Source organism: Marmota flaviventris, chromosome 12 (genome assembly GCF_047511675.1).
Source record: "Marmota flaviventris isolate mMarFla1 chromosome 12, mMarFla1.hap1, whole genome shotgun sequence".
NCBI lineage: Eukaryota > Metazoa > Chordata > Mammalia > Rodentia > Sciuridae > Marmota > Marmota flaviventris.
This window is the reverse complement of record NC_092509.1, coordinates 34111298-34134323: the sequence shown is the minus strand read 5'-3', so window position 1 is coordinate 34134323 and position 23026 is coordinate 34111298. Positions and strand designations below refer to the sequence as shown.

Sequence of the window (23026 nt, the reverse complement as noted above, 5' to 3'; positions counted from 1 at the left end):
AGATCAATGATGGAAGACTTAAACTGCTAGGCATTATTCAATAAATGATCCTGAGACTCTTGCTTTCCTATTTGAAAGAATTTTGTTTTTTTATTTTTGTTTTTTGCTGTTCTCTTAGTCTTTTTTATTTCTCAATTTCTTCTAATTAGTTATACATGACAGTAGAATGCATTTTGACACATTGTACACAAACAGAGCACAACTTCTCATTCCTCTGGCTGAACATGGTGCAGAGTCATAACAGTAGTGTAATCATATACGTGTATAGTGTAACAGAAGTATGTAATTTTAAATTTAGTTTTTACTTCCACCCATACACCAAAACAAATTTTAAAGATTTTAGAGAAATAAAGAATAAAATAATGGACTAAGTAGGAGAGAATCTGGTGAATACTAAAGTAGTAGAGGCCTTTCTCAACAAAACAAAAACAAGTTTTAAAAAAACAGGTTGAAAATCTTCACTATGTAAAAATATGTACTGCTGTATGACCAAGAAAAAAATTCATATCTAGAATTAAAGAAAAATAACAAATGATATATTTATACTCTAGATTCATAAACGTCTTTAAAAAAGAAAAAAAAAAACCAATCAATTAAAATGAGGAAAATAAATGAGGATACAATCAAACATTATATAACACTTTTAAACTAAATTCAGAAGAGATGTTGACATATTTTATAAGGCTTGTTTAAGGATTAAAATGACATGAGTATCTCATATGTAGTTAGAATAAATTTTTATAATACCATATAGCAGAATGTACATTATTATTAACAATTACATCTTAAGGGATATTTATGGATAGGAAAAATTCCCAGAATATTACATTAACTGTGAAAAAGCAAGCTATTACATGTTATGATTCCAATTTGTTGAATACATAGGCAAAGTAAATATGCATTAAATAAAGATTGGGTAGAAAATAAAACTAACAATATCTTAGCATTGAAATATACCTACTTTTGTTTGTTCCTATAATTGTCTCTATATTTCTATTAAAATGGGTTATTTAAAAACTAGACAATGTTTTTAAAGAACAATATGATTTAAAATCTAAATTGCTTATTGCACAAACTGAGGTTTGCAATTTAGAAATGTCATGATTATCAATTACCCAGTGAGCCACAATCAGTACTTATTTTTTTTAAGGAAATAGAGTGAAATAGAGGATATATCTATGCCTTATATGAATCTTTAGTAGAAGAATGAGAAATAATTCTAAAAGTACTGCAATAAACATTTAGGTTCTAATAAATATACAAAAATATAGTTTAATTCCTGTACACTTTATATTAAATATATTTATTACTGTAGAATTTCTAAAGCATTTGAAAATATCTGTATTGGAATAAACCATGTTTAATAGAATTGAACATTTCTGAAACCACATACTTTCAATGCTAAGAATTGATGAATTTGAAGCAGCACAAAAGTGAGTCATTGAGGAAGTCAAATTTCATGATCTCTGCTTCCATTAATTAGGGCAACAAAACAAGCATACTTTCCAAACAAGGATCTTACAACTATGAAATTGAAGATACAATGCTCATAGTGAAGGATTGTTTATTTCAATATTTAGCCAAATTTGCATCATTTTAAATTGCTTTGCTAGCATATTTCTACAGATACCAGTAGCACTTAAAAGTTAAGTGGGGAGAAAAGATACAAATTGGAATTTGCCTTAAAAATCAGATGGCAGCCAGGCACAGTGGCGCAAGCATGTAATCCCAGCAGCTGGGGAAGCTGAGGCAGGAGGATCAAGAGTTCAAAGCCAACCTCAGCAAAGGTGAGGCACTAAGCAATTCAGTTAGACCCTGTTTCTAAATATAATACAAAACAGGGTAGGGGATATGGCTCAGTGTTTGAATACCCCTGTGTTCAATTCCCAGTACCCGCCCCCTGCAAAAAAAAAAACATCTGACTGCAGGTAAGTCAGTCCAAACCCTTTGAGTCAAATAGCTCTTAATTATTTTCAAATTAGGGAATCCTTTACTCTATTTCTCCTTCTAAGTAGTATCTTAATGCACTTTTAAAATGTAGGCATAAAACAAATGCTTAAGTGTTTAATATTTTAGATAGAATTACCATTTCCTTGATTGAAACATGCTAAAAGTTAGCAGGTCTAAGCTCCTTATAATTACTTTGCTCTAATCTGGGATTAGTGGACTGCCCAGCCTATAATTGACTTTGTTTTTATGCACTGCAATTTGAACACAGATTTTAGTCTACTTTTTATATGTTCTTCATTCCATTAAAGCACTGAAAATGCACAATCGAGGATTACTTTGCCAACATCAGCAGTGGCTTTTAAACAGAATGATTTTCTGAAAAGATTGGCCTGTTTCCAGAAAGGCCTAAATGTTGTTGCCTCACTCCCAGCATTAATTCTTTCCTGTCCTCCACTCTCTGAAAAAAGACTAGCTATCATAAATGACATTCATAGGACCAAAGAACTCTACCACAAAAAGCCAATTGCAAAAATCCTTTTACTTGTTAAAATTTTTATTGATGAAAGATAAACTAGAAAGATTTCTATTTTTTTAGCCAACATTTGGAAAGAGGAATAAGATGTGGATTTTTCCAACAGGATTGCAGAATTGGAAAGATAGAAAGTCCCTGATGTTATTTTGTAAACACATGTTTACTATAGATACTAGACATCTAGAAAAAAGATTCAGTCTTTCTATGTTACCACATACATGGATGTCAGAGATCAGATGATTTGATCCCTTCTGATTCCATCTGAAACTCATTTTGAGGGAAATGTCCCTTTATTCTGCAAATTATTCTTATTGATGTTGAATCATGCTTTTGAACTACCATTAACATCAAGAGTTTTTATTTAAAGAAATCTTATTCCACATTCTCACATGTTATAATGTTATACAATTTCATAATTTATCCTGCAATAGTGTCTGTATAATTGATTACTGATAGATTTCATCAATCATTTGCAGAGCTGTATGTAATGAGTAGTTCAGGCAAGAAAATTCTGAAAAATTTTAACCTCAAGTTTGTTCATGTTAGAGAAATATTTTTAGAGGTGAAATTATTCCTGCCATGCTTAAGGCTAATTAGGAACAAGAAACACACCTCAGAAGGAAAATGATAAGATATTTTTTACTAGTTTTCATTGAGAATATTGATGATTATAAATCAACATTTTAAATTTTATGACCTATCTTTCAAATTAATTTTTTTCAATATTTGAAAATAAAATAGTTTTCTCATATCTTACAGCATCCTAGTACCTATTAGCTACTTTATCTTATGATAAAATATGTCATTACTTAAAAATTGCTATTTATCATCTCATCTGAAATATTTTTCCATCTTTTTGAACCTTTTTTTTCCCATTTCTTTGATGCTGGAGGACATTTTTACCCCTTTTGGAGACTGTGGCAAGAAACTTTCCCAAATGTACAATTGGTTTTTCCATTATGATGGCACACCCTGATAAATACACCTAATGCTGTAAGAACCGTAGAAATCATTAAATACTTTGATGAGGCAGGTATTCATCCTAAAATTTTCAGAATTTTACAGATCTTTATTTTTACATAATAATTTAGAACAGATGTTAACAGACTGCAGAAAGTGGGTCAAATATGATCCACTTCCTGTTTGAAATTTTATTGGCACACAGACTCACCCATCAGTTTATGCATCTATCCATGTCCACTTTCAAGCTAAGAATGGCAGAGGTGATTAGTTGGAACAAAGAGTATATAGCTTCCAAAGCCTAAAGTATTTACCCTCGGGTCCCTTACAGAAATGCTGACCCCTGATCTAGAAACTGCTTCCTGATGGGGTCTGGAGATTCTGTGAAGGTTCCTTCCTTAATTCTTCTTCAGTTCTCTTTTATAACCATTTCCTAGGGAAATGACACATGTTCAATTGTTCAGTCAGACATGCATTTTATTTTTAATCCTTATCATTGTTTTTGTGTATAGTCTAATGTTTATTCCTTCATCCAAATATTATCTTACCCTTGCCAAAGAAGAAGTCCTATATTTGAAACTTTCTACAAAACTGAGATAAGTAAGAAATGTGATGTAATTTATTCTTTTATCTCTTGAGATGATAGGGCTGCAAGCAAAGAGAATTTTTTGGTGGTTGTTGTTTTCTAGGTGGAATTGTTTAGTAAGGTTCATTTAACACCTATATCTGGTGTTTTGACATGAGTACCTTATAGAAATTGAGTGAGAAATAGAAATAATTTGAAGTATGACCCTCTATCAATTTCTATTGGAATTAGATAATGGTAAAAAGATAACATGTTGGGGAAAAACCATTGGGAACTTATTGTATTTAGGCAATGAGACCTCTTTGAAATAAAATTTAAAGGAAAATTTACAAAACTACAGTTTCTATCTACTTACAAATGTTGAATAGAGATTTGATAAAAATGTGATGGCAACTTAGATTTTTCTCTCTCAAGATTCTTTAATACTGATTCTCAAATATGATGATAGAAACTTTATATTGTAAAACACTTAATATTGTGCATGGAATAAATTCCTAAAGTATTCCTAAATCTTGTCTGTATAGTGAAAATGTCACCTACTCATTTTTCTACAGTCATCAACTTTGCTACCTGCCTGCTACAAAAAAACATTATTTACTTAGGTGTTAAAACAGCAACTGATAGCCCTGCATGGTGGCACACACATGTAATCCCAGCAACTTGGAAAGCTGAGGCAGGAGGATCACAAATTCAAAGACAGCCTTAACAAAAAGCGAGGCACTAAGCAATTCAGTAAGACTCTGTTTCTAAATAAAATACAAAATAGGGCTGAGAATGTGGCTGTGTGGTCAAGTTCCCCTGAGTTCAATTCCTGCTATGCTCCCCCCCAAAAAAAGAAAAAAAAAACTACTGAACCTTTACTCAGTACCAGATGCTCTACTTTTAATCCTTATTTAATCTCCTCCACTTCATTTTACAGGTGAGGAAACAGGCTTAGAAAGGAAAACAAAATTTAAGGGCAACAAAGTTCCAATTAGGAGGAAAAACTATTTTGAGATATATTACACAGGATGATGACTATAGTTAATAATTGCATATTGTATGTTTTAAAATTACTAGGAAAGTAAATTTTTATATATTCTCATCACACCAAAAAAAGTTTCTGAGGATATGACTATGTTAATTGCTTAACTTAATCATGCTACATTGAATACATATATTGTAATATCCCTTCATATGATGTAAATATATGCGATTCTAGTTTGTCATGATGCAATAAACTGTTTTTTAAAAGAAAGGAAAATTGACTTCCCTGAGATTACACACTCTTTTTGCACTGAGATAAAATTCTGACTCAAAACCCTTACTTCTAACCATCGGCTCCCTGAAGGCTTGTAAAATAAACTTGAAAGCAGTCAATGGTAGTGCAATTGCACTTGGCTTTTTCAGAACTTTAAGTAAGGATTGCTGACTCTTCTGGTGGCATGAGGGGAGATGTTTCTGAGAGGAGATTAGGCTTGCTTTGAATTGCGTTTAGTAATTGGGAATCCCAGACCTGTGAAGCAGCATGTTCAAAGGGTGGTTTCATGAGGGAACCAGCATGTGCAGGGAAGGACATCAAAGTGCTAGTATGGGAACACAGAAGCATAGGATTGGGTTGTGGTGGGGTGGGCTGTATGAGGGGGCCCTTGCATAATCTACAAGAAACCAGCAGTTTTCAAATTTCAGTGTGGTAAGAATGGCCTGGGGTGGGCCCCCACTGCTAGAGAATCTAGTGCAGTTAGACACTTTAATTTCAACAGGCCTCATAGGTAATTCCACTGAGGGAGACCCTCTTATGAATCACTGTTGAAAATATTGGCAAATCAATATGCTGAGGCATGACATGGATATTGTCACTGTGTTTAAAAAAGAAAACGTAGTTCATAGAGACTAGAAAGTGTTTCCAAAGATGATTTCTGATTTATTTAGAATCCAGAAATAACATGAAAGTGGCTTTTCAAAAGTGATTTCTCCCCTCCCCGCCACACACACAAACACACACTTATAATTGCTTTGGGATGCTACTTGGATTAATGGTTTATAAAAAAGCAGGATTCAGTTTTATTCATTTTTTTAAAAGGCACTGTAAACTGGTTAAAAAAAAAAGTAGTAGCTTTATAAACCAAATCTTACTTGTTTTAGCATTCTGAGTCCTCTCTCCCTTACTGTTAGTAAAGCACAGATAAATGAGTAGGCAATTAATTGTGAATTAATTAATTACCTAATTGACACATATTTTCAGTAGAACTCAATTTTGCACAATATAACTGGGGAATTATTTAGGAAATCAAGGAAACTACAATGTTTCTGTACTTTTCCCTGGAATGAATTTAACAATTTAAGCAACTAATTTTTCTAAGGTAAAATTTCAGATGACATACAAATTAAAGATCTGATGCTATCTTGTTAATATAAGGTAAAGGTTCACATATCCCATTGGCTTTGGATACAGCTGAAATCCAGAATGTGAACACAAAGTACATTTTAAAAATTATCTGTTCCATTTAATAACTGATGGACAGGTGGTTTCCCAAAAAACATTTTTTGTAGAAAATTAATACACTCAGCATCATCCAAAAGAGAATGTCAGTACATTCTTCAATATTTAAACAGACTTGAAAGGAAAAAAGAAGAGAGAATAGTCATCTAACTGATCTGGAATTAAATAGACGCCACACATCAGAATCTCACTAGGTAACCAGGGATGGCCATAATCAACGGGGGATTCACAAAGTTAGTATGCCAAATCACACATGGATGTTTATTCCATAGTTAAGCTTGTTGAACACAGATGGTAGGCATAAAATAGCTGAGCTTCAATGAATCATGTCTGGAGAGAATGATAGATATGGCCTTTTTTTGTTGACAGTGGGGTTGTTTTCACATTCCACTTGAATTAAATTATGCTCTTTCATGGTACATAATCTCTGGCTGGGATTCTTAGAAAGAGCCAATATGGAGACTTACTGCAAAACAAGTGGGGGGAAAAAGATGTCTGCAAAGTAAAACTGTAAGCGCTGTAAGAAATGTAAAAGAATTAGTGGATAATTTCATTTATTTTGAAAAATAAATAAATGCCTATTATATTAATATAGATTTATATATGTGTGTATACACACATATTTAGATTTTAAAAATTGTCAATGTATATCCTTAATCGACTGGTGAAAGCTGTTTTGAGTTTCTAATATGAAAAAGATATCATGGATCTGATATACTAGATGTGATCAGTATAAGACACTGACCCTAACTTTAAAATCTTCTCAAATTTGTGATTGAGACTGAAACACATGAGATAAAAAGTAGAAAACTTAAATAGTAAAGTAAGATGTAATCAACCCAATTATGAAGCATTATAAGAAGAACGTGTTCTGGATTGTAATTTCTGGATTTTGAAAATGAATGGGTTGTATCAAGATCCGTCCAGAAGACAGAACATTATTACAGTAAAGGAAAAGAACAGGAACAAAGTCTTACTGACAGGTTCTTGATAAATTAGACCTTTGTAGTATGACCTAATCACAGTGTTGCTGAACATCCTCAGGAGCAGACTTGGGTTCACTAGAAGGTCTCACAGAACTCCCCAAAGTTATTATGCTCAAACTTGACATTTAGTACAGAAAAATAAGGTGGATTAAAATGAACTAATGAAAAACACACATCGGTCAGAATCCAAAAAAGACCAGGCAAAGCTTCTGGTACTGTCCGCAAAATCAAACAGACAGCACCCCATTCTCCCACCAACAGTGTATTTCAACACACAGATATTGCCAACCAAGGAAACCCACCCAACTCCCATTGTCCAGCGTTCTTAGGATCATTCATGCAGGGACTGAACACCCGGTAACTAACCTTACCTATGTGTCAGTCTGCAACTTCCCCGGAGGTCAAACTGATACAGCATAGCCCAGGACTCCAGGTGAATAAAACCAGACATTCATAATAAATCATGTTATCAGCACAAGCTATCTTGCATAACCCAAGACCTAAGATTACACTCTTATCAGGCAGGATATTCCAGGGTTTAGAGGTTATCTTCCAGGAGCTGTTTGAAACCCCCAAACTGCACATTAACCCTTTACTGCACAATAGATAAAGAGGTTAGGGAATGATGGGTATTTCTGTCAGCTTTCTCACTGCTGTGACTAAAAGTCCAACCAGAATAATTATAGAAGAAGAAAAGTTTATTTAGGGACTCATGATTTCAGAGGTGTCATCCATAGACAGCCAGCTTCATTCTTCAGGGCTTGAGAGGAGGCAGAACATTGTGGCAGATGAGTATGGAGGAGGGAAGCAGCTCACATGAAGATTGGAAAGCAGAGAGAGTTCACCACCTGCCAAATACAAATGTATACCCCAAAGCCACACCCATAATGCCCCACCTCCTCCAGCCACACCCCTCCTTCCTTCACTTACTGCTCAATTAATCCCACCAGGTGATAAATTCTCTGATTGGGTTAAGGCTCTCTTAATAATTTCTTCTTTGAACCTTTTTACTTTGTCTCACACATAAGCTTTTGGAGTTGGAGGACACCTCACATCCAAACCATAATAATGGATATTAAATAAATAAGAAAGAAATCTTCACACCTGCAAAAAAAAAAAAATTGTATTCATTTATTTTGATGATGAGAAAAAAATAGGAGGAAAAAGAAATTCAACTTCATAGAGTTGATCTTGCCTTTGTGGGAAGGTTCTAAGCATTCTGTACAGAAGAGTCAGCCTTGGGGTGCAATGTCTTGTCTTGTGTGACCCTAGAAGTTTGACAACTAGGAGAAGTCATTAACACTGAATGCTTCACTGCTTCTCCAGTTACCAGTTCTACAGAAGAAAGTTGATATTATGCCTAACTGAAAATTTGAGAATGAACTACTTACCAACCTTGTTCTTTTAATTTCTCTTCCCTATCCTGCACACCGTCCTTCCTTTCGAAATGACACTGTGATCTTCAAAGATGTTCCAGTGGGTTTGATCGCCATCGGCAGGACTGGGTGGACAGCGGATGCCCTGAAGAGGTACGTGTGTGTGCTTTAACATGATGAGATTCCTGGGACCAAAACTTTGTATTGAGGCTACAACTTAATGAGAATGGCATGTAACAAAAATCATCAGATACTGAACCCCCAATATGTACTAGACATATGGGTTAATTTTATATGTACTTACAATTATACATATATATGCATATATTTATAATTAGACTGATATATATTTATTTATTCTCATATCGATCCTATGATGTAGGCACTGTTATTATTACCCTTGTATTACCGAAAAGAGAAGAGAAGATAGAAGAGAGAGGGGTTAGAGTGTGGGTGCTTAGAGAATTAGATACCTGTCTAGGAAGTAGCAGAGCCAGGATTTGAGTCTATATGAGCGAAAGGCAGTTCTCCTAAATACTTGCTGCTCTTTCACCATCAAGGAAACCATCGTTCCTCTTTTTTAGCTCAAATAACAAAACCAGTGGTATGAAAGAAAAGACTGATTATAGCAAATCTGTGCTCTATAATAAGAAATAGTATAACATAGCTAACTTAGAGAACTGGAAACATTAACTCCAAGGTAAACATGATAGACACGAAAATGCAATGAATTGATTCAAGTAATTGTATAGAACAGCAGAAGTAATTTTGACCTCTTTTTAAAAGTTTTCTAATGACTTTCATTTGTGCTAGCCTATCAGGGTCCTATAAGATTCATGAAAAATGTATTTCTCTCCCCCACTTTATTAAGTTTTAGGGCATGAATTTTAAATAAAAATTATTAAAAACTACAAAGGTTTTCTCATTCAATAAAGTATATCAGGTCAAAGTACTAGTTTATTTTTTTTTTTTTTTTTTTTTTTTTTTTTTTTTTTAAATTATCTAGTTCATTTTATTTCCAGCCCCTTTGGATTAAAAAAAAAAAAAAAACAAAAAACAAGTTGGACCCAAAGAAACTAAAAGGCCCATCCAAGGTGACTCTTGCATTTATCCAAACTAGAATTCCCATACCTTGTCTTTTTCCTTGATTGATAGAAATTGTAGAAGTCATAACTGAAATTCACAATAGTCAAGTACTTTGTCTTAACTAGAGCTCAATCTTCTCTTTTACTAGAATTCTTTTTTTTTTTTTTTTTTTTTTTTAATTTTTTATTGTTGGCTGTTCAAAACATTACATAGTTCTTGATATATCATATTTCACAATTTGATTCAAGTGGGTTATGAGCTCTCAAAGTACTAGTTTAAAACTTAGGAAATGGATAGTGACTAGAAACTTTTCTTAAATTCATTTTGGGGAGATGCCTCATAAGATCTTGAAAATACATCTTTAAGAACATTATTGATTTTTAAGTTTTAGGGTTGTCAATGAAGCTTTAATTAACTTTGACATTCATTTGGGGATTTACAGTGATTTATATGAATCCTTATATCTTCGCTTAGCTAACAACACTTCAAAAGAAAATATATTAATGAAGCTCTTATTGTGTTTTCAGATCATTGTTTCTTTCTTGAAATCAGTTAACTCAATTAAAAATACTCAAAATGAAGATCTGTATTTGTGTAAGATTCAGAATATAATCCAGACATTTTAATTTCTTGCTTCAGTGTGGTCTCACTAGGAACCATAGAGGATAAAGAAAATTCATCATATTCTGTTTTCCCAATATATTTAGAGAAAAATCACCATGTTCTGTGGACTTTGCTAATGACTAAAACTACAAAAATAAATTTAAACATTCCTTTCTCCTCCCAAGGATCTCAAACTCTCTAGTACATTCTGTGATATTCATTGTTTCCTTTTTACTCTGTAATTAAATGATCAACATTACTAGCTTTGTGGTAAACAATTCTATCCTTTCTTTACAGATAAGAAAATAATTTCACCAACTATGTTCCATTTTCCATGCCTAAAACTAGGGTTAAATTTTCCTTCTCATACTCTGATATCAATTTATTCAGTAAGTCTAATGAACACTAAAATGCATGTTTGTGAAGTAGGTTCACTGTGCTCTGGTTACCAATTTATTTGAGTTCAATGAGACAGAAGACCCTCCCACACACACAACAAATGACATGAAGTTATTGCTCAGAGATAGGCATCAAGGCACAACAGAAACCTAGGATTCATTGCAAACCATTCTCCCTAGACTCCAGGGAACTGCCCAGGGCATGTATAAATGCACCACATGCATCATATTTGAGGGATCCTAGAAAGCAGGTTTCATATCCTGGGGTAACTGGAATTGCTGAACTAAAATGTTTAAGGACATCCTCTTTGTAGGAGAAAACCAGAACAGAGCCCTGGCTCTTTGGGCCAGTTCCTCACTTATCCCAAGTTGTTGCATTCCTAGCACCTTCTGCAGTTATCCTTGAGAACTGTCAGTGAGAAAGGGTAGAGAACTGGGTCAGTCCAAGGTCACCTGGAAAACTATCTTGCAGTGTTCTAAGAACTGATATTTAAATATGAGGAGTATTTCCAGCAGGATAGACAGAGCATGAGGTTCAGGTGGGTATCTAATCTTCACTTAGAGAATAACTCGGACAAAGAGGAACTACAAGTGCCTGGTCTTGTTAATTAGGATAAAGGAAGGGTTACATGCAAAGGTTATGTTTAATTTGAAACCTGCAGGGTGAATTGAAGCAAAGAAGAGACATGGTTATATAAACAGGGTCCTGAATATATTCATGAAATTCACTCTCTCCTAAAGGCAAGGGAAAGCTATCTGAAGGGTTTAATCAAGGGACAATATCTAAATGGCTTTTTTTAAAAGAATCAACCTGTGAATTGTAAGACAAGAGGTCAATACACTGAGTGCTACTATAACCCAGTCCAGAGATACTTATGATCTGCATTCAGTGGGTAGGAAGGTGGGGGCCATGATTAGATGGTGGAAAGGAACCAGTAGGATTTGATTCAATGGAAATGAGAACTAATGTTTTTTACATTTTCCTTCTATATGCTTTAAAAAATTTTTAGACATTTTTATAACTCTGAAACATAAGAGAATGAATACCTGTGACTGTGCTACACAATTTCAGAGTTAGAATCATCAGTGACTAAATAGCTGTCTGCTCCTGCTCTATCAGAGCTCTGTTTTCCCCCTAATAAAAATAATAAAACTCTTCTGAATTTTGAGGTTACCACTCAGAAATTTGTTCCTTTACACATTTTGACTAGTTGTGGTAACTGATTCACTTTTTTACCTACTTATTCTATGGGATGAATAAATCATTCATTTCTTCAAAAGGTATTTTTGTATGCTCATGTCCCAGGCACTTTTTAGGAACTGAGGTATAGTAGTAAGAAAATGGAAACAAACCAAAAAATCACCAAACTCTGCCTTCCTGGAATTTACTTTATAATACAATCATATTTTCCTTACTCTGTCTTTTTTTTATGGACATAGTTTCCAGATTTTCACTGTTATAAAAATGTTTTCTCTACGTCTCCTGATTTAAGTGTATAGAAGTTTCTACAATATTCCTAAAAGTGGAATTGCTGAGTGTGAACCCAACAGGGAAATTCGTCAGCTGCATTTGTTTAGTTGTTAATTCTCTCTTCATCTTGTTTAATCTTCTATTTAAGTATTCATTGAGGAAGTAATTTTAATGAATTCATTTTTCACTTCTAAAATTTAAATTTGACACTTTATTTAGTTGGCCAAGTCACTTTTATACACTCATGCTACCATATTTCTTTAAAATATTACCTTTCAATCCTGTAAATATTCCAGATATAATTTTTATGTATTCTATAATGGATGGTCCCAATATCTAAAGTTTTGGTGCTCTAAATGTTGTTCATCATTCATCGTTTTGCTAACTTTTTATCAGACTGCTCATGTATTTATTATTTTTTATTTCTTTTTTATGTCCCTTAATGGTAGTACAGATTAGATCTTATTCCATGGGAATCTCTAGGACCTAAATAGGTGGTGGTTTCCACCAAAAAAGATTTGATGATGAACCATGAGGATTTTAGGAATACTAAAGGTACTTCCTTCATATGAGGAGACTAAATTTAGCTTTATCCCCCTATCCCCACCATTTGCTGCTGATGCAAGGATTGGTCCCTTAAAGTGATAGTGACTTTAGCGCTTTTTTAATATTTATTTTTTAGTTGTAGTTGGACACAATAACTTTGTTTTATTTATTTATTTTTTAATATGGTGCTGAGGATTGAACCCAGGGCCTCGCCCTTGCTAGGTGAGGGCTCTACCGCTGAGCCACAGCCCCAGCCTCTAGGTCTTTTTCCATAGGGAAAACCTGCTATTTTACTTTGATTATATATACTATTCCTATTCTCTCTATAACACACAACTTTTCTTTTGTTTTATTTTGAGGAAGAAGGGGGAGACAATGGGAAGACACCACTAGAGAGTTTTCTTACTTCCTGCAAATTCTAATGCTGCTTTAAAATTTGTGTTTTATCCAAAATCTAGTTGTTATATTTTATAACAACTAGAAAGACATTTATAGTCTTAATATGCCTTTACTGGTATAACTAAACTGCATCTACTATCGTACCTTCAACATGAGGTGTTTGATAGTGCTGTTCATCAAGAACAGAAACACGAGGGGACAATTATAGATGGCAAGTTCCATTCTAGACTTCTAGAGCTTGAGATGGAGTGAGGTCCACATGCAGATGTCCAGTCAATAGATGAATATTTGAGCCAGATGTCCGAGAGAGTAATGTGGGGATATAGAGATATAGATTTGTGAATACTCAACATAAAGATGTTAGGTAGAATCACGGGTGTTGAAGAGATGGCTCGTGAGAAAGCATAGAATAAAATGACAGGTCCAGAAAGATCCATAAGAACCACCAACAGAAAACCATAGAAATGAAACAGAAAAAATTATTAGGTATCAGAACACTGATGACAGTATAGAACACAGAAACCCAGGTTAAGAGTAGATGTCTATGCTAAATGCTGTTGAGATATTGATAGTATTCCCCGGAAATTTGCTGAGAAGATATGTAGAAATATTGGTATAAGAAATTTCACCTGAGTTAGATTGCATAAGAACAAAATTATCCTAAGTGGGAAATATGGGATTCTGAGAGGATAAGAACATACTACTCTGTCTGGAAGTATCAGTATGAATAGAAGGAAAAGTAGGATAATGTGAGGTTAGGATGCATTATGGAGAAGTACAAGGACTATTTGTAAGATAAGATCACACATGTGTGAGTATGTTTAAGTGTTCATAATAACAAGTCGTAGAATTAGGACAAATATTAAAGAATATGGATGTGATCTAAAAAGCAAGAGTCCAATACCTAATAAAGTGAGCTCAGTTGGGCCAAAGCAGAGGTCAAAATAATCACTATACAAAATGGCTCCCATCCATTACTATAGAATGAAAGAACAGGTCAGTTCCAATGGTAGTGAGTATGCCGAGTTTTAAAGAAATTTAAATAATTTTTGCTGAATATGTCCCTTTTGTTATATGGTGTGCATGTATAAGTATGTTATAGCAAGTTTCACTATTATGTGTAATCATAATGTACCAATAATAAATGAATAAATAATTTTTTTTCTTTTTTTATTATCTCTTATTTTTATTAGTTGTTCAAAACATTGCAAAGCTCTTGACATATCATATTTCATACATTTGATTCAAATGGGTTATGAACTCCCATTTTTACCCCGTATACAGATTGCAGAATCACATCAGTTACACATCCACGTTTTTACATACTGCCATACTAGTGTCTGTTGTATTCTGCTGCCTTTCCTATCCTCTACTATCCCCCCTCCCCTCCCCTCCCATCTTCAATAAATAAAATTTTAAAAAAGAATTCTTGCTGATGATATCTCTTTTATCAAAGAGATAAATGCTGAGCTCATTGGTTAAAATTGAGAGAATCATTATGAGACTGTAGTTTTAAATAGAGTGCAGACTTGAGAAATTGATACTGAGGGTCAGGGCGAGTGATTAGCAGAACAGAACAGTATTGTCAGGCAGTGTGGATAGCTTAACTAAGGATACAGAGTGGGGCTCCCTGGGCAGGAGAAGTGGGTGCCAAGGAATTCATTTTCAGCTATGCCTGGCTTTGGGGCAGACATGGAAAGAAGCAGATTTCTTAATGTCTACATTATTGAAGATTTTCTAAAGAACATATAATAGTGCTTGAAGCTATTGAAAAATGATGGAGTGAGGCAATAAAAGAGACTCAAAGAAAGAAAATCATTGTGCTTGGGCTTTCTAAGTAATCAAAGAATAAGAAACATTTGAGTGAACATGACCTTGTACATGGATAGACTGAGATAGGATAATGGCGTTTATGAGTTCAAACTTAAGCATCTCTCATTGAAGATAAGATCCAGTGGGTAGGGATGCCAAATAAAGTGGAGTCAGAGAGTTGATCATTAAATCTTTGGAGTTGAGAAAGCGCAGAAATTGCAGTTTGGAGTCTTCAGTGAGCCCAGAGGATGGTGGGATTTGAAGTGGAGAACAAACTTTAATTATATGCAATTAATGAAAAGGAAGCTGTCTGAGGAACTCTTCAGTATTCACTGAAAATGTGCCTAGGACTTCACTAATTAGAAGAGAGTTTAAAGAAGGTATTTATTTAATAATTTCCGAATATGGAATCTGTACCACTCATGTGCAGATCAGTTCTTTTCTATTCAAAACCTACCAGAGAGAGAAGAGTCCTTAAAAGCACAAAGAGGTGGGTTGGAACACCAACTTCTAAACTGCAAAGGTTTGAATGCTGGAGATTGTTCATAGTGAGGATTATAGAATTTATTTTTGTAGGCTATAAATAAACTGTAGGAAATGTACATTTTCCTGGTAGCTTCAGGAAAGCCCTTTCAGGGAAAACTAGACCACGTGTTTAAGTGAGTGCTGTTCAATCCTTTACATATGTGATTTTGTATATTTAAGATATTCATTCAATCTGTGGCAGATTAATTCTGAGAAAACAAAGTAGCCCAAAGCAATTAGCACACGTTTGGATTTAGCTTGTCTGAGATGATGTACTCTTTCTTCACATACCCAACTGTCGTTTAAATCTTATCATCATATACATTTTTTCTTCTAATTTCAACTTTTTTCTTCTGATGTAGTATCTTTTATAAACATATTAATATGGAATTTAGGGCAAGATGAAAGTTAATAGCCCAAAATGATAAAATCTAAATATCTAAAGATCGACCTACTGTGTTATGTCCACTTTTTCTGTGTCTCTTCTATTTTATGAACTTTGTAAATTAATGGTGGGATTTAAATAAATAATGAAACTTACAAATATTGTCTGGTACAAAAACAATACGTTGGCTATCTTTTTCATGAACCCTTCTTACTTTACAGCCCAACTTCTTTGATGCAATTTTAAAAAATATATGCGTGATCGCTCAATTTGCTTTCCTTTCTGTGTCCCATACCAGTCTAAAGAGAAGATGTGTGAGAACACAGAGCCCATGGAAACATCCTCTCAAACCACCACAACCCTACATGTGACAACCACGCAGTTCAAGGTTTTGACCACCACCCGGAGGACAGCGACATCCCAGCTGCCTACCAGCCTACCCACAGAAGGTGCCCCAGAGTTGGTTTTTTCTTCAGTAGAGTGAAAAATCACTGTGTTGACACATACCTGAGTACCTCCTGCCCTCTGAGGGCATTGGGAAACTGAATTTCTAAGGAATTTCTAAAGGGGAATAAAAGAAAGAAATTATTATAAACTGAAAATGTATGCTATAACTTTTTTTTTTAATATACTCTGCCTTTTATTAAGGCTTAACTGTTACCTGTGATCTGACTTATTGTCCTCCCTAGAAAAGAAATATAGACTTCTTTTTAGGTAGCTAAATTTAGCAGTCACCAAACTCAATATTGCAGTCACAGGATGGAAAGGCAACATGCATATAAAATGTCCATTGATTCTGAATTCTGAGCAATAGATAGTTCTATTCACCTGCAATTCTAATACTTCCTGAATCTAGTCAATGAAATGTTAGTTTATAACCTATACCGAGGCACCTTGAAGGTCACAAAAATTATCCTTGAGAAATATTACCTCTCCTAAGGATGGCAAAACAGAAGAATATTAACATATAAGCACAATTCCTGGGAGAAGAAGGCATATTACCAAATACTTGATAAATTTCTGTTTGCATGCTACCTTTAAGAAGTAGGCAGACATAGGAGAATAGTTGGCCAAGAGGAAGCTTTGAGAAGAGAAAAGAGTCTTAGGTATTTATTGCCATAGGCTTGCTTTCTTTTAGACAGGAAATTAAATGAAACATTAGACCTTGGATTTTAATAGAAATTTAATTGGATATTATAAGGTAACTGAAATAAAGTTAGATGAAGGAAAAAGTCAAATGCATTTTATTGTTTTTAAAAGGGTAGTATTTAAATTACAGAAGTATTTTCATGGACTTTCATAATAGCAATACAAAATAACATGAGTTTTATTTTGTATTGCTATTATGAAAGTCCATGAAAATACTTCTGTAATTTAAATACTACCCTTAGAATGAAATATAACCCCAAAATGAAAAACCATATCCTATATTTTGTTCATTCAGGACAAGATCTTTTGATAAGTTATTTTGGTCATATTCATTAAAAATCAAAAAGCATTGGTTTTTATATTTAATTTATAATTTTTTATAAACCTGATTATTCTAATTAGTTTACATTTTTCTTGATATTGATATTTAAAAATGAATGAATAAATGATAACTACTGAGTCCTATAAATTTGTTTTAGAAAATTACAAATAGATGTATTTTTAAAATATAATTATGATTATTTACCTTTCTTATAAAACTTAAGGCTTATATACCTTACTAAATTCTTATAATCTCTAAAAATAATTAGTACTTCATCACATACAGAAGATTCCATCACTAGAAATTTTCTCAATAAATTATCAAAGTCTAGATATGGTACAGTTAAGGCAATTAATAGAAAGTTACTGGCCATCCAATTTATATACCTTTAAAATATGATTTCTTTATAATACTTTTGTATTTCTTTTCCAGATGATACCAAGATAGCACTACATCTAAAAGATAATGGGGGTAAGTATTAACACTTTCATCAGCATTTTTAGATACAAATTCATTTTAATATGAGAAAAGACATGTGGATGTGTAAAGATATTCTGAAGTTATATTTCATTTTTGTTGGTTACTTAACAGGAAGAATGCATTGAGTTTACTTGAAAAGTGAAATGAAATTATAATTCTTTCATTTGTCTATAAAACTATGTGACATTGGTTACCAGTTATACAGTGGACAATTCATTCACACATCTTGCATTCTTGATTGTTCTTGCTCTTGTTTTGGTTACATATACAATTAGCTACATAGCTGCAGTTTTGGATTCAATTCTTTTTTTAGTAAGTTGGTCAACAACCTTTATAATAAAATTAAGAAATATGGCAATAAGTCTAGAAATGTCTGTGCTAGGTCTTCTCATCTGCTTTATGAAGCACAGGCCCCAAAATTAAATGTTCCAAAGCACATCTTATTAGATATATAAGTAAAGTTTTTCTATGATGGTTTAGAAACATCTGTACTGGTACTTGAAATTTTGAGGGGGAAAATGTTTTACCAAAAAAAATTTACTGTTTTTTTAAAAAACTAGTTATTTTTCTATTAAACTATATTACTCCACTTGTGGTTCTCCTTTTGAGTGTGTTGGACATTGACAAAGACCTTTTCATAGCAAGTATTTATTTGGCTCAGGAAAGGGTTTCCTTCTTCTTGGCAGGACCTGTTTTGTAAATGTGGGCACATTGTCACATTGACATGGGCATCAGGTGATAATTTCTTAAGCCAAATACACAGAATTGAGGATTTTTTTCTTATAGAGAATCAATATTGTAATAACCAATATTTCTATGCTTTCTTAGGCTATTGTGTGTATGTACATGTGTGTAAAATCTAAAGATACATATCTATCTCTCTTTATATTTTATATCAGTTCGTCTGAAAGAAAAGCTGCTTAGCCTCTCTGTAAATATCATTATTACATCAATTGTCTGTTGTCTTTGCATCTGTATTGTAGTGTTTTATTTTATTCATTTCTTATTCATTATTATTTTATTTTAGTAGGTAGGTAGATTTGTAGACAGGCATTTATAAAATATGCACTGAAGGGTCTTTAGCGATCTACTCCCATAAACTCAGGATTTCCTAGAGAAGGAAATTAATAAGTATCATGAGGTCCTAAATCCTAATGTTGGGGTGATCTTGCTTTGAGGGCGAAGGTGGGTTGTGAAATGAAATGGAATGCAGGAAGCACAGTAGAAAGGCTTCTGTTTTTTGTTGTATTTGTGACATTTAATCCTGAATATAGGTAGAAGTTATATGGATGCCTGCTCTATTTTTCTCTATTCTTTCTTTTTCTCTCTTTCTTCTTTTTTATACATAAAATATTCTATAGTGCTAAACAATAAAGCAAAGGATTCCTGTGTTTCAATAGATATGGGATACTCTGAGTGAAAGAAAATTAAAGTAGTAATTAAAGACATTTCTATGGTGGAAGACTATTCAAAGCCTCTGTGTTTATTCATTCACTTCTGCAGAATGTCTTCTAATTGCAAAGCATAGCTGCAGACTGGAGGCCACAGTAGTAGACCAGGCTTAGACAAATTCCCTTCTTTTATAGAATATGCATTCTAAAGAATCTGCAAGATGGTTGTAAAGATTTCCTACTTGGCATTTCTCCATTATTTGGCCATAAAAATTTCTCACCAATAGAATCTCACAGACTTAATGTTTTGTGGAATACACTTTGGTAAATTGTTTGCTAAAATAGTACCAGTTATCTCCAATTAAACCCCTAGTTTTGTTTAAAGCATCTAAGAATCACAAAACAAAGATTTTCTTAAAGCAATGCATTAGAAATTCCTTATGGTTCTAAGAAGTCAAGTTAAATAAATTCCAGGATTAAAATGTAGGATTTTGGGTACACTAGGCAGTCAACTGCTGAATTTTCAGTTGATATTTAGATAATTGATAATGCAGCAGATATTTGTCAGAATTCCAAAATATTGCATTAAGACCAAATTCTTCATATCTGGGATAGTTCTCAAAGCACTTAAAAAAAAAAAAAAAAAAAAACCAACTTTCAAGTACAGCTAGAAAGGCCAGTATGATCAGTATTGTGATTCTTCAATAGAATAGTTGGCTGGCTCAGTGGTAGAGCCCTTGCCTAGCAGGCATGAGGCCCTGGGTTTGATCCCTAGACTTAAAAAAAGAAGAAGAATAAAATAAATTATGTATTGCTTTTTATAGCATTCTTATTAAAATAGTATGCTATCTTTGATTTTATTTTATGCAATGTGAAGATATAGTAAGGATTGCTAATTTAAATCCTACTTCATTAAACATGTTGAAAACAGAATTCAGAATTGTCCATCCCTACTAGTTAGCATTTTGCATGATTGAGATAGCAGTGAGTAAGTAGGTCTAATTTGAATGTCTTCTAACATTTTATTAAGAATGATTTTTTAAACATGTGTACTAATGTATTGGGGGCCATTTCTATGTATTGTTACAAGGAATGCAGCATATTCTATTTCTTGATTTAAGTTCTTGATTTAATTTACTTTCTTTAAAAGCATTTTAATTTAGAGATCTATGCTTTTCTGGAAAAGATGGTGACATTTTTCAAAATAATATGTAGTAAAAAACCAATGACTGTCTTTCCATGCATTGTCTCCTAGAGGTATTGAATTACCTAGATACTACATCTTTCTGAGACATTTCTGTGGGTTCAAATAGTTGATTTTCTTGGTGGGATTCACACCTGACTTGATGATGCATTAACTTTCCAGAAGATTTTTATGTCTTTGATAAGAACATAAAATACTTCTGAACAGCTGGAGACCAAAGCCACACATCAGGGTTCCCCACTAAGAGGAGCCAGGCTGAGTTATGATCTACTAAGTCACTCTGGTGAATCTCAGTTTTGCATTGAGTTTCCTGATACATATAGCTTAAGTATAGATAGAGCCTCTGGAAGTTTCAGGCTAGTTGCTAGACCAGAGATGTCATATTAACCTTTAGGGGTGAGTGGAAACTCTAAACTCTGTAAATAATGGAGAAGAGAACATGAACAAATCGAAATAAAGGAAATGTTATCTGGTGAATGCAGATCCCCTTAGTAAGATAAGGCCTTCATTGACCACCAAAAATGGCTGAATATAAAAGCTCAGAAGAGCTAATGTAAAGACAACAATTTCTCTCTGAGTATTACTGGTTACATATCCATAATATTAAGTTTAGAATAAAACAATTCTAATCAATCAATACCCCTGTCCCTTTTTCATATTAAAATACAGAATGAATGGGGCAGTAGTAGGAGGGAAATATTACATATATGTTTGATCTTATTATTATTTCCCCAAATTGCTGTTATTATCATTTCCATTTTATAGATTAGGAAATAAATGTGCAAAAAGTTAGGTTATCAAGGTGGTATGGGACAGAGCTGGAATGAAACTCTATTCAGACTTCATGCAGACTCCAAATCCTCAGTGAAGTCACAATATTGCTTGTTTTCTTACATTATAGCTCTCAAATTGCACATGGGAAATACTACAAGAAAATTTCTTATTTATACATGCTTTATTCTTTTTCCTTCTCTGTAGTAACTGGTTATTTGTGTTTGAAAATGAGTTTTCTTTTTCCTTATGTAATTATGCATTAGTTTCCATTTTATCCTTTCTGATAAAAAATCACAATGCATTATATCCCCTATTTAATTGAGAGGTGTCAGAATCTTTGGTATATGGTCTCCAAACTACAAGGCTAAACTTTTAGTGTATCTTCAAAATCTAATTTAAAGTTCTTTCAGCCTTCTTGGTTTCTCTGAAAATTCAGATTCAATTCACCTATAAAGGTGTACCTATACTGTAGTCTTTAAGTGCACTATATATGTGGATAATGGTTATATGCATTGCTAGCAACATCTTTCGGCTTTCAAATTCTAGTGATAGCTTATTAGAAGAATTATACTTTTAAAGAATGACCTAACTATCTATTTTAACAGGTACAACTATTAAATGCCTTCTTTGACATTTAAATAGCTTGCTTTCAAATGGCACTGGGCATGTAATTAGAAATGTAAATGTCTTCAAGATGCAGACTGAATAAAGTAATATCCAGGGCTGAGAGGAGGTTGCAAGTTGAATCAATGACAAGGGATTTTAATTGAGAAGTAAAATTTTCAATCAGATTCAACTCAATTGAGCAAATTAAATTATACCATTCTACTGTATGTAGATATTAAATTTATTAAATCTAGAAAATCCTGAACTGACTTCATTATTTAAAATTTGTTGACAGATTTATCAAAGCATCAAAAATTACATTCTCTATTGATTGCTTTAAAGCCTCTTTCCTTTCATTTGTTTCTTTAAAAAAATTTGAATATAAATCCTTAATTGCTAATTTTTAAAGTAATATCATTGGAGATAAGCATGGTTTAGAAAGCAGGGTTACTGTGTTTGCATTTCTTCCTATTGCTGGGAATTTTACTAAATTTTACTCTGAAAAGCTACATTTTGGGAGTCAGGGTAAGGTTTCTGTCAAGGAGATGCCCAAAATTGCCATATTCACAGAACATGACTCAATCAATTCACAGGCACAAATCAGCTAAGCAATTGATTTCAGAAGTAACAGAGAGAAACCTGGAAACTACTATGGCATGGTTGGTCTGAAGCTGTGTTCACCTTCCTTTTTCTGAATATGTCATAAGACTTTTTGTCCAAAGGTAACATTATTCTGACTTTGTCACCAAATTGCTTCTAAGGTTGTACTTTTACTATCTAGTCTGTAGTGAGAGATCAAGTGTCTAGTATTTCATTTATCATTCAGTTACATTATTTTTTGACTTTCATACATAAATCATCAAAGCAACATATCTTTCTCTATTTTTTTCCTTCCTTTCCTAGTATTTTATTTTTATCAACTTCTTTCGTGTAGATAGATCACAGTCTTACAAGCAAAGGGAATCTGTTGTTTCCTTTTGACAGGCTATTGAATAGCTATTGC

General features: G+C 33.3%; 1 protein-coding gene across 1 annotated transcript in view; it reads left to right on the top strand.

Annotated features, from left to right (window-relative positions):
- Plxdc2 (plexin domain containing 2) overlaps positions 1–23026 on the top strand; it is a 431569-nt gene that overhangs the window by 364441 nt on the left and 44102 nt on the right. The window contains exons 11-13 of the mRNA XM_027928684.3: positions 8965–9025; positions 16396–16546; positions 18001–18039. Of these exons, the coding sequence (XP_027784485.1) occupies positions 8965–9025; positions 16396–16546; positions 18001–18039 (251 nt within the window). The remainder of the gene's footprint in view (positions 1–8964; positions 9026–16395; positions 16547–18000; positions 18040–23026) is intronic.